The sequence below is a fragment of the Mastigoproctus giganteus genome, chromosome 3, assembly GCF_048544385.1.
Source record: "Mastigoproctus giganteus isolate SK-2022 chromosome 3, ASM4854438v1, whole genome shotgun sequence".
In the NCBI taxonomy this organism is placed as follows: domain Eukaryota; kingdom Metazoa; phylum Arthropoda; class Arachnida; order Uropygi; family Thelyphonidae; genus Mastigoproctus; species Mastigoproctus giganteus.
This window is the reverse complement of record NC_143577.1, coordinates 197798856-197812455: the sequence shown is the minus strand read 5'-3', so window position 1 is coordinate 197812455 and position 13600 is coordinate 197798856. Positions and strand designations below refer to the sequence as shown.

General features: G+C 34.6%; 1 protein-coding gene across 7 annotated transcripts in view; it reads right to left on the bottom strand.

Moving 5' to 3' along the window:
* The window catches only part of LOC150088559 (uncharacterized), a 478816-nt gene that overhangs the window by 223129 nt on the left and 242087 nt on the right, over positions 1-13600 (bottom strand). For 6 of the 7 annotated variants that reach the window (XR_016546738.1, XR_016546737.1, XR_016546739.1 and 3 more), the window contains 3 exons: positions 12803-12940; positions 7769-7945; positions 1474-1560 (listed from right to left, as the gene is read on the bottom strand). Coding sequence is in view for 4 of the 7 variants with exons in the window: in XM_090369563.1 (XP_090225689.1) it covers positions 1474-1560; positions 7769-7945; positions 12803-12940 (402 nt within the window). In the remaining 3 variants the exon portion in view is untranslated. The remainder of the gene's footprint in view (positions 1-1473; positions 1561-7768; positions 7946-12802; positions 12941-13600) is intronic. The other variant, XM_090369561.1, reaches the window with a different exon arrangement.

The following is a 13600-nucleotide window of genomic DNA, read 5'->3' as shown; positions in this document are numbered from 1 at the left end:
TGAGAAAATACCGATAGCTGGAATTGTGTGGTTTTTTTTTTTACATTGGTGAAATGTGTTTCCCCTTTACCGAAACCTTCAATTGCATAAACAAATAAATTTTCAGAACCTTCTCTTCATTCCTTTTTTTAGTTCCATAAACTTTTTACTCCGCACAAATTGTGTTAGTTGCAATTTGTGCATTTCATTAAAAAATGCTTATGTATGCTATTGAAATTTATAAAGAAAAGAGAAGATTATCTTGGAAATAGAAATAAATGCCTCTTGAAGCATTTCTGAAGAAGACTACTCCTTGTGCAACAAACCAACGAGTGCCGAGCCAATAATAAGTGATCAACGAGTGTGCATTTAGTCGATGATGATGAAGAATAAACATTCTTTAATGTTTGTAAGTCACAAATAATTTCTTTATTATAATAATTTGCTTTTTTAGTTTTCCTATAACAACCAAAGGCAATTTATGATTACTGCTGGCATTAGCACATACCATTATAGTGATGCGATCTTTTTGCACCTTATATCCTGGTGCCACATGTTCAATCATTGAGGCCAGTGTCTTTTGAGATGGTGGCCTCCAGTTTAGGCCAGTCTCATCTCAGCTGTATATTTGGTCTTTAACCAAGCTTCGATCATCTATCTGTAGTTTTTCATGATAAACAGAAATTGCTGTGCTATCGCACTTAGCTTCTCACCCTGGATCGGCAACTGTCGAATACCATGGCGAAACTTAAATTTGTCGAACCATTCGATGCTAGCCTTGAACGAAGGATCTCCACCTAGTTTTTTTATTGATTTCAATGGCTTTTTCAATTATTATAGGTCCCAACAATGGAATTCCTTGGCTATGTTGTTAAACAAACCATAGATTAAGTTATGCGTTGAAGTAAAAATACTCCAAGTTCCGGATATGATTTAGCTGGAACTGCTGTTCCATCTAAATTGATAGCAAGCTTCCTTCTTTTACGACTTTTAACATTAGTGTCAGTGCTTTCCATTTTTGACAGATGGTTTTCAATTCTGTCTGCATCATGCTTTATATCAATTACTGTTGTTCTTCCTATTTCATAAATTGATGTTATACTTGTAGCACTTTGACCTTTTCTTAGACAATTGATTATTTCATTATTTTGTGATAATCCCAATGCTACTCTCTTGCATTTCTTTGTCATTTCAATGGGTTTACTAAATAAAAATTATTAAAATATGATACAAGAGGTTAAAGTACAACCATATACATTGAGTTGTAAACAAAGATTGAGTGACATGTGGTGCCAATATCACAATGCATTACAGCATAGTGGGGTTAAGTGATGGTTAATAGATACTGATGGTAAATAGGGTGATGGACAAGTGAAGTTCTACTGTACATATGTTCAGATAGATCAAGACAATTGTTCTACACTAGATTAATAAAAATTAAAACAATTAACATGTATTCAAACAAAGATAGTTATAAAAACTCTGACTACAAACCTTTTTAATTTCTTCCAGGCTACGTTTATGAACATTTCTTTTATGGCAAATCACTGGATCCATACACTCCATTTCAGCTATGTATACCTGAAACATACACACACACACACACACATAAAATAATCCAATTAAAATGAGATCCATTACAAGTAATAGATATGTACATAATAAGATAATGACACAGTTCATAATCTACTAACAATTTATAACTTGTTATTAAATTTAGTTAGCAATATATAACATTGTAAATCAATTAACCATACACACATGCACTACAATTTAGTAGATTTACACATTAAATGCCTGTCTAATTTAGCATGAGATCAAATATGCAGATTTATTTCCGGTTTTTGCTAACTAATGATGCAGGTCTGTTCAACACATTAATAGCTATTTCATGCCTATGTACATATTAATCTAATAACTATCTTAATAATCTCATTCATCCTCCTACATTACTTAACAGGGTCTTTGGAATGTACATCCATTTCTGTTATTCCAATATCAGTTTTACTTTCTTATAAATTTTGTGGTTGTTAATGAGGCCCCATATTACCCATTTGAGAACTAATTAGTGACAAAACAGTAATTCTGTAGCCATAGCATTTCAAATAATAATAAATACATAAAACTGGGATTAGAACACAGAGCCTGACAAGTAGTATGCATCTGACATAACACAGAGACTTACCAAGCTAAACCTTCCCACTCATATAACAACCACAAAGAAATAAACCGATTTTGCAATGGCTGTTGCATGAGTTACTTATTTTAGGCACTGTCTAGTGCTCACTAAGGTTAGAACATGAACTAATAATAAAAATAAAATTATAAATATGATAGAGAACTATCAATATGACCATTATTGATCTAAGCAATAGAAAATAAGCTAAAACTAATATTAATAAATTTTATCAATTGGACAAGGACTTGTATAACATTTCAACCACATAACAACCTTCAATAGCTCAAAAAATAACCTATTTACATTCTTCCAAAATTCAACTGCAAAATTCTATTGCTTATAATAGTTTAATGCAATTCACATATTCTTAATTTCTGAATGTGGTGTCAGCCTATAAAAAGTTATTTCCAAACTGCAGCATAAAATTATTATATAATTTAATAGAATTTAAAGTGATTTCTTCACTATATTATAGGCAGACTTACATGTGGTTGGAAGAATGTAAATAAATAAATCAATTATTTTTCCGGACTACTGAACACTTTTCTGCAGAAAGGTTACACCAGCCCTTGTCTAGTTGATAAATCAATATTATCAATTTGACAAGGGCTAGTTTAACCTTTTATATTTATTTTTATTTTATATTGAATGTAGTGATAACATTTGTATTGATAATTCTCCATTATATTTATAAGTTTATTTTTATTATTAGTTCATGATCGAACCTGCAGTACTAAATGGTGCTTAAAAGGCAACTCATTTGGCAGTCATTGCAAAACGGGTTTATTTCTTTTTGATTGCTAGATGAGTAAGTCTTAATACATCCAAAGGCATAAAATATCTGCTAATGAAGTAAGTCTAGTTAATGTGGTAAGTCTTTATATTATATCTGATGGATACCCATTAGGGTTTGTGTTCAAATCCCAGTTTTCTGTATGTATTATTATTAAAATGGTAACACTATAAAATTAGTTTGTCTGCTAATTAACTCTCAAAACTAGTAATACAGAGCCTCATTAATCCCAACTCATAATTTATCGGAAAGCAAAACTGAATAAAGACACATATATAACCAAATTTCTTTGCTGCATAGAATATGAAACTTATGGTCCAAAATTTACATTTAACTCCATGAATTTTATATGGATATCACATTAAGGTAGACTTAAAATCTTCTGGCTACTCCTTTTGCTCGAATTAAATTCATCTCCCCAAACTTTAAAATCCACTAGTATACCATCAATACCTACTGATGTATTTGCCTTCATTTCTTTCAATAATGCATTTAACTAAGCCCCAAAGTATCTTGATTCAGTGTAACTTATTATCAAAGTTGCCCTCTTCTTGCTGCTTAATGGCCCAAATGTTTATATCATCTCCCTCCCCCACTGGATTTATATTTCTTACCTGTTCACACACTAAATCCTGTACATTCCAATCCTAATTCTTTACAACCCCCCCCCCCCCACACACACACAACACCACTTATTTCTTGCTTTATCCTTCACCTGTAATAGCTTCATCTCTCTTTACTTCCTCTCGCTATTGTCAATGTTTATAATTTCTAATGCCTCCTACAATTTATAGATTTCATAACCTTTACAACCCTGACTACATCCTATTTCTTCTTCTGCCTTTAATGTTATTTCTCAAATTTATCCAAGAACTATCTATACTCTGATCACCTCTTTCCAGTAATGACTTTTTCTTCAATTTCTATATACCTTCCATTACAGTTCATATTTGCTCCATTTCCATCATCTATTCTACTTCTACACACAAACTTTAAATTGATGTTCATTATCAAACATTATGATCTGAATATATGTATAGCTCTGTATATGCATTTAAATTCTTTACCCTATTTCTATATATAATCATCACTACCATATAATCTAACAGAAACCTATCAGTCACACATCATTTTCCCAATATATCTCTTTATTTTATGTTGTCTTAATACACATTCTGTCACAATGAAATTGAAGCATTCTGAAGGTACAGGAATAAAGAGAGGATACTCTGAGTAATGACAACCAAGGAGTTAAGAACCACATGATAAAAGCTGCAAATGATAATGCAAGTGTGTTTTTTTCACTTTTAATTGCACAAAATACATACAACTGGACAGATCAATATGACAACATAAATCCACCATGGTTGGATTTATGTTGTCAGCAAGCTAAACATTGAGTAATACAGGTGTGGAATAGCAGTATTTCCCACCAAGCCTCCTCTTGCATCTGGTCCCACAGAATATCCATGGTCTGTGCTGGGTGTGGGTGGCTCTATACATGGGGACCAATCATGGCCCACACACGCTCAATGGAGGAAAATCCAAGGACCTGGCCGGACAAGACAGTGCATCCACACCAAAGATCCTCAGAGGAAACCATTGCAGTATGTGTTTGGGTGTTGTCCTGCTGAAAATGGTGCAGGTATCTCAGCAAGAAAGGAGAATGCAAGATTCCATAACCTTGATGAGATACTCGTGAGCATCCAAACTGCCATTTATGAACAAACAACCAACTATCAAAACTGATCACTCCCCACCCCATAACACCAGCAAGGCATGAAGTATGGCATAGAACAATGGAATGGCTCTAGGATCATTCACCATGTTGTCAGTGCCTGTGTATGCCACAATCATCAGGCTGGAAGCAGATTCGGGCTTTTTCACTGAAGACCACTTGAAACCATTCTGTATCACAGGCAGCTCGTGAGTAGCACTATTTCAGAAACTTGGTGATGGGCAGCAGTCAGGAATAATCAACACAATGCACAGTATGCATGGCAGATTCATATAGTCAGTGTGCAATGGTTTGACAGGTGATGGCATAGCTCATTGGATGGTAGTTAGTGTGGCTGTAGATTCAGTGTAAACCTGTTGATGGATCAGATGATCCTCCCAATTGTGTAGTCCTGGGCCATGCTCAGGACTACACAATGTACCATTCCACAGACACTTGCCAACACCTGTGCACTTTGGTATTGTCATGGCACACAGTTTCCACTATACAGGGTGATTCACTACCAGCGCGACAAACTTGCAGTTTGTTTGTTGTTTGGTTTTTAGGAGCATTAGCAACATTAGGCCACATTGCTCCGGGATATGCAGTGGTCATTCCCTGACCTTTCCACATCCTCCGTATTTGGTGGTGATGGGCTCAAACCCCGGTCTAATCAAGAAGCGTGTGCTACTCCTTCCCACTGCTGCTCCTTCCCACCTGGCTACGGAGGCGCCTCACAAACTTGCAGGAGGTGTAGGGGGCACAAAGACGAATCGGAATCACATAGCATTGCAGGGTCCGAAATGCCTTCATCATGCAGTAGAGGACATTGAACTTGAACGGGAGGTCGCGTGAACAGCGATCCCACTGGAAGTCAGCATTTGCAAACCGTTTCTGTTGAAGAAACCAAGTAGCAAAAGTCCTCCGGAGTGGATAATCCGCAGGCTCCAATGATTGGACGCATTGCAGATGGTATGAACTCATTTGGTTTGTTGATAGTATCCTCCATACAGTGGAATGGGAAATACCCAATCGTTGTCTTATCGCTCGAGTACTCATACTTGGATTGCCTTCTGCAAGACGTAGGACATTCTCCTCGTCTGGCGTCCTCGTCGTTCGCTCTCGATTCATGGTACCTCTCATGAAACAACCAGTCTCACGTAACCTTCTGTGCACACGTGCGAAAATCGTATGATGAGGAGCACGCCCGTGTGGGAAACGTTCCTGGTACAAGCGCAGAGCGGCGCGCCCGTTACAGTTCACAGCTCCATACGCGAGGTGCATGCCAGCCAGTTCAACGTTTGAATACCCATCCATCCTACTGCCTCGGGAACCGGTTCACAAATTCTGACTTCCAGCGGGATCACTGTTCATGCGACCTCCCGTTCAACGTCCTCTACCGCATAACGATGGCATTTCGGACCATGCAATGCTATGTGATTCCGATTCATCTTTGTGCTCCCTACAACTCCTGCAAGTTTGTCGCACTGGTAGTGAATCACCCTGTATAATGAAGCAACCATCCAGCCTCCTCTTGAAGGCTGATAATCCACTGCCTGTCAAAGTCTCTGATATCAGTGTTGAATATGATGTCTTGGTTCTCTGTGCTCTACTTAAACTCTGAAATCAGTTCCGCAAGACAGAAGCCTATTAACTGCTTCACACACATATAGCCTTGAACTCCACGATCTCTATGTTCATTTTTATATCAAATGAAACTTTCCATCCAATTGGACCTGTATTTCAATCATTTGCAAATCTTTGTGCAATTCAATCCTCCTGCTGATTTGCATTAACTAATCATTCCTTCTGGGCATGCTGCAATTTAAATGTCACAGAGTGTGTATATTAGATGTCATAATTTTCGACAGTAACCTTTCACTTCTCATACCCAACCCATAATCTCCCATAAAATTTCCTTCTCCTTCCCCAAATAAAACATTCCAGTCACCCACAATTACTAAAAATCCACTTCCACTGTTTATTTCAATTGGCTTTTAGCTTTCCCCATAAATTTCTTTAATATCTACTTCTATATGATCTTCCGGTTACATATTTCTTGCATAACATCATTCCACTTCAATCAGCCATCTCTAGTGTATCACTAGTATAATCATCAGCTATCATTAGTGTATCACTAGTATAATCATCAGCTATCATTAGTGTATTGCGTTTCTGTGCTTTCAAATTCTCTCCTGTTCAAAACCACTTCGACCCAATTTTTATACTCATTCTCTCCTGAACATGAAACCATTACCTCTCATTATTTTATTTTATTTATTTTTTTTATTAACCAATTTTTAACTTAAAGCATGCTGAATTAAGTCAAATATAAATATTTAAAAAAAAAAAAAAAAAAAAAAAGCAAATAATAATTTGTTTATGATACATTTTGGGATGTAGTTAAAATGGATTGCAGGGGATTATTTAACTATAACTTTAAAATAACTGTATTCAGAGAACCGGTTCACTATTTACAAGAACAGTGAACTCAGACACAAGGTTTTAGAACAAACTGAAATGAACCATCATTTTCATAGTATTTATGGAAAAATATATAATATTAAAAATATTTGATTTTCATAACTATGTCACCTACGTCATAATATAGTTATGTAACAGAGAATAGTTTTATCTCAAATTATCACAACTGAAAAATATCCAAACATTGTAAGTTAACTAATTTTATCTTCCGAGTTTTGACAGAAATACAAATTTATTTTGAGCTGCACAACTTGATCATGGTAAAATTTTAAATTGAGTTGATCATCAGTTTATTAACTTAGTTGTATTATTAATAATTTTTACTATTTTCATTATTATTTATTTTAATTTTTTTTTTTTTTTGAAAAGCTCAAGATGTAGATGTGATTATTGGATGCAATCACTCTCAATTCATCTTTTACTAAATACTATATTCAGCTACTCACAGAATTAATATATTATCATATTACATCTACTTCAGAATTCTAGTTATTTTCAAATATTTTAAAACATATGGAGGACAAGTTCATGTGTGCTTCAGGACAAATTCCAGGATACAAAATATTTCAATCATCGGGCTCTTCATACAGTACAAATGTTAGTATTAACAAAATACCTGAAATCCACGTTGCTTTGCATAGCTCCAATACTGTTCAAAATGGCGTGCTTTGTCATTTACTGCATCAACAATGATAAACGGAAAAAATCTATCATCGATTGTTTTTTTAAAAGATTTAAAGAGACTGGTTCTGTATGCTTCTTCCATATCTGCTTCATATTCATACTCAAGTTCCTGCAATTAAAAAAAAAAAAAAATGTGCAATTAAAATCAAGTTTTGGAATTAAGTCCTGCAATTAAATTGCTCAAAGTAAAATAAAACTTGTCATAAGCATGTAGTAATTTAATACTTTTAATATTAATTCCAAGGCATAAAGAAGCTTACATAACACAAAAAATGCACCTTTAACAATACCTCTAAATATGTTACAAATAACAATAAAATCAGGATATAAATTTTTGAATTTAAATACACACACACACAGAGGTAATCCTTGCATAACATGATTCACTCTAACACAAAAAAAAAAATATTTTTAATATGCAAAATGAAAGCCATGGTAACTTCACCAAAAAGAATTCCTCTTTTTAACATGGGTTTGAGTAGTGTCATATTCAAAGTGGTACCTTACACACAATTTTTCTGCTCGCAAGGGTCTCTTTTTTTCCTGGAAACTATCCTGAGCCTTTACACATACAGCCCTTCCCATTATTTATTAATATACATCTGTATAGGATTTGAAAATGATTTTGAAATAAACAAGTGTTTACACATTGGTGGTAATATTCCAATTCCCATAAGCAAGAAAGAAAAAACTTCCACTAGCTTAAGCAACTGACTTATTACAAACCTGAACACAAAGTTCGCATTTTCAGTTACAGTACTGATAGTACATAACTGTAGATAACCGATTTCCACCTACATCACGAGTCAGAGCATTTAGGGTGGTTGCAAGGTCAAAAGAAAATGAATGAATGTTTAGAAAAAGAGGAGCAGACCTTTAATATTGTACACGCAATCTTCACGAAGCAAGTAAGAATAATTAACCCCAGGGGCTCACATCTGGTGAGTATGGGCTTGGCACACCCAGGGTCCTGAGCTGGATATCATCATTCTTCTCTTTCTTGGCGATTCTCTTCTACTTCTCTCTCTCTCTCTCTCTCTCTCTCTCTCTCTCGGGATAAATCAGAATATATATATATTTTTTTGGCTGGTGCAGCATAAGCCTTAGGCTTCCTTGCACCATATGGCTAATGATAATTATAAAAAAAAAACCATTTGAGGAATTTGGAATAAAGCAAGAACAGTTTAATAGGGTAACACCAGCTGGTGCTACTAGAATACATCACACAAGGTCATCATATCTAGAGAAAAGTTGTAAAGACTGTTGTCATTGTGGAGTGAACGTGACAAGCAGCAAAACAATGTACTACTCATTTGGGTTTTTTTTTCCCCTTCAAATTGAAGTTCCACACATGAAAGGTATTAGAATCTGTGGCACTTAATACCTTTTACATAACGAAGACTGAGAGACAGAAGCTATATGATGACGGTAGACTTGAATTTCTGTTAACTGTAATTTTCAGAAATACATACAAAGGAAGTAGAAGATAGTCTCCCATATTGACTTGAAAAAGATTACAGAAAGCATTTTCTCTCGTAGAGTAGTGTTGTCATTGTTGTGTTGTTTCAGCAAATTAGTTCGTATAACATCACTGTATAGTAGAGTGTGTTCAGAGGCTGATTTTCATGTAGTACATTGAAATGTTGATGACGCAAGCGATGTAGCCTTTAGAAATTCTATTAATTGGACACAGGACTCAAACCTAGGCCATTCCGAACAAGTGAAGTGACATGCAGAACCACTATACTCTCACATTGGATCTCTTATAGAGGAATTTTTGAAAATGATCTGATGAGGTATGCAGCTTTAGTGTCAAGAAGTGTGAAAGATTTCTTGGGTTGCTACTGTCAAATATATAAAGAAATATGTAATCAGTCAAAGCAACAATCTTTTGATTAAAAAATAAAATAAAATAAAAAATAAAAGGGAAAAGAAAATTAGTAAACTTTCAACTCTGAAGTTTACACAGCTTTACCCACAGCTAAGGCACACAGCTTTACCTTTTTCTGTTAATTTCAATAGACTTGTTTGCAAAGTTCACTGTATACATGTACAAAATGCTTACAGTATCTGTATACTGTATAGCACTATACTTTCCAGCTAAATACAGGTGTACCCTGCTTTACAATGACCCGTATTTACAACACTTTTTAATTATATACTATGCTCTGTTCCTGAGAAACCTGATCATTCCTATATTATAATACAGGAATGAGATGTCGCCAGTGTGGCTCAGGTTTATTATAATATGGGATATTATAATAATTATAATTATTATTATTATATTATTTTATAATAATATTAATTCAATAATATTATTTTATAAAAATTATAAGCGCCCTCCATGTGGTGGACTCAGTTTGTATTTGGAATTGTTGCATGCTGTTTATCTCTGTGTTGATTACTGTACAAACTTTTATGCATTATTATGCATAAATATATATATATTTACAAAATATAACAGTTATAATGGCAGATAATAGGAAAATTGAAAAGAAGAAAAGCAGTCAGTATCTAACATTAGATACCAAGAGTAAAATCATTAAATTGAGTGATGATAGTGAATCAAACAGTGAGATAGGTCATAGACTAAGTTTACCTCGCACTACAGTTATTACTGTTCTTAAAAACAAATAGAAAATTCTAAGTGAAGTGCTACACCAGTCAGTGCACAATAAGTTGTAAACATGACAATATTATTGCCAATATTGAAAAACTGTTAATGGTGTGGATAGATGATCAAACTAGCCAGTGTGTTCCTTTAAGCCAAGCGATTAACCAGAATAAGGCCCTAAATCTCTTTGTTGACATGAAAGCCTGGAGAGGGAAGGCAGCTAAGGATGCTGAATTTGCTGCCAGTAGAGGCTGGTTTAACAGATTTAAGCACAGGAGCAACCTCCATAACATTAAATTTCAATACATACACAAGCTGCAGCTAATTTTCGTGATGAGCTAGCCAAGATTATTTCAGAAGGATATTATTCTGAAATGCAGATTTTTAATGTTGAACGAAACCGTCCTCTACTGGAAAAAAATGCCTTCAAGAACATTTATAGCAAAGGAAGAGAAGTCAATGCCAAGATTTAAAGTAGCAAAAGATAAGCTAACCCTTTTGTTAGGTTCCAATGCTAGAGGTGATTTTAAATTGAAGCCTATGCTAATTTTTCATTCAGAAAACCCAAGAGCTTTAAAGAATTATGCAAAATCCAGTCTTGCTGTTTATTGGAAATCAAATTTAAAAGCATGGGTTACTGCATCACTTTTTGAAGAGTGATTTCCAAATTACTTTTTGCCTGCAGTTAGGGAATACTGTACAGAAAAGAAAATTTCATTCAAAATTTTACTTCTTTTGGATAATGCACCTGGCCACCTTATGTCATTAAATGATATTAACCCAAATGTTCAAGTAATTTTCTTCCCTGGCTCAACCAATGGACCAAGGTGTTATTACTGCATTTAAATCACATTACCTAAGGAGAACATTTGCTACGGCTGTAGATGCAATACACTGGGAATCTGAAAATAAGACTAGAGCAAATGTAGTAAAAGAATTCTGGAAAAGCTTCACGATCTTGGATGGCATCAAGGCTATTAGGGATGCATGGGATGAAGTGAAACAGTAAACACTTAAAAGGCGTTTGGAAGAAGTTGTGTGTACCCAGTTTACTACTGGTGATTTTGAAAATCATGTTGAGGTGGCTACTACAAATATTGTAGATATGGCAAGGCAATTAGTGGAGCCTGAAGATGTTACTGAACTGCTTGGGTCACATTCACAACCCCTAAAAATAATGAAGATTTTTAGAACTTGAAGAGCTTAGGAAGAATGAAGAGGATTTTTATCCTGGGGATGTATGGAATTCCATTCCTAAAGAACTAACTTGCAAGAAACTTTCAAAAGCATTCAGGCTTTTAGTCCATTTGTCCATTTTTGAAAAGGTGGATCCCAATTTTGAAAGAAGCTCCAAAGTAAATGCTGGTATTTTAGATCATTATGCCTGTTATAGAGAAATCTACAGAGAAAAAAAAGAAGAGCCACAATTCAAACTTCATTGGAGTCCTTACTTTCAAAAAATACCAGCATCCTCTCAAATCTTAGATCAGCCTTCAACAACATCAAGTGAAAGTCCTTCTCGAGCATCAACTAGGCCTACAAAAAGTCCATCCAAATCGCCAGCAAGGAAGAATTTAGCTGTGGATGAAGAAGATCCTGATGATGTTGAATTTGTGTCATCCACCTCAGATTTGCTTCAATAAATTTATACTGTACGCTTAATAAGGTGTACAGACAAAATGAATGTATTGAGGTCATGCAGAAGCAGGTTTTTATCATTTCTTTTGTCAAAATAAAGGTTTTAACATGATCAATCCCCTCTAATTGTATCTGCAATGCCCTACTTTTCAAATTTTCCTATCTTTTACTCTTACTAATTTTTCATCCCATTAATGCTGCCAAACATGTGTTTACATATGTTTGAAGGTTACAAGCCTTTAGGTAAATGCAGAGTGGAAAGACTTTCTTTCTCAATTTTGTAAGTTGTTGCATTAATATTTAGTTGCAGTGTTAATGGTAAGTGCTGTGTTTAATTCTGTGTGGTTTTCGAGCATCACATGCATCTGCGAGTGAAAAAAGGTAGTGATCCGCTTTACGACAAAGGCCCGGAATCAAACCTGTCGTAACTGCTAGGTACGCCTATATATGCTATAACAGAATAAAAATACAGGTAATATCATAAAACACAGTTTACTGTAGAGTGATCATAGTTTGCAACTTTTTCTGAATGCATTTGCCACCTTTTACATGGTTTCCTGACATTTTGGTATTCGCATAACATGATTTTATATAATGGAACACTTTTTTTTAGGAACCCATCTTTCATGTTACATAGGGATTACATGTGTGTGAGTGTATATATATAGATGCCATATATATATATATATATATCTCTATATATCACATCAGTACCTTTTTGCATGCATCTACCTTTGATTTCACTCGCTTTCCACTTTCAGGGTCTTTTGCCATCTTTTCTGTTTCAACCATAAAATAATCATCTAAGCAGAGCATCCTTGGTGCTGAACCACCATTTTCTATTTCTTTATCCTACAAAACAATTTGTAATCAGTTTAAAAAATATATTCAACATCATTTCAAGTAACTATATAATTTTAAATCTGAACATACAATGTAATACAATTCTTATAACTTAATTCACCTATGGCAGAACTGAGTATATGATGAACATGTGGAAATTAATTAAACTAAAAATGGCTTGGGAGCACATATAAATTAGGTAGTTGAGTTCATGGAAGTATGAGAAGGTATTTAGCACCAACAGTTCAAGAACATGCTCTTAAAGTCTCTTCTGGTATAAAAAATTTATTTATCATTTTAGGGAACTGCGAAGTTTAAGAGCACCTGGTAGATGAACTATCTAATTTCATTTTATGTAATTTAATCACTTTGTGTTCTTTCATTAAAAATTTTATTTGCTGTTTAGTTAGTCATTGCAAAACGTTTATATTATTTGTATTCCAGACACTCAAGATCCCTTTCCTGTTTTATCTCACCCCAATAATATATTTCCGATGACAGACAATCAGCTTTTATTTCTTCGGCAGGAACAGAGAGGCAATTATTCCTTTCTGTAAGGAAATGATTATGCTACATGTTGAATACTGCAAAGAGTAATGAGTGTCATTTTAGGAAGGATGTAGATCCACTGGAAATGGGTACAGAGATGATCAACAAAATTAATCAGTG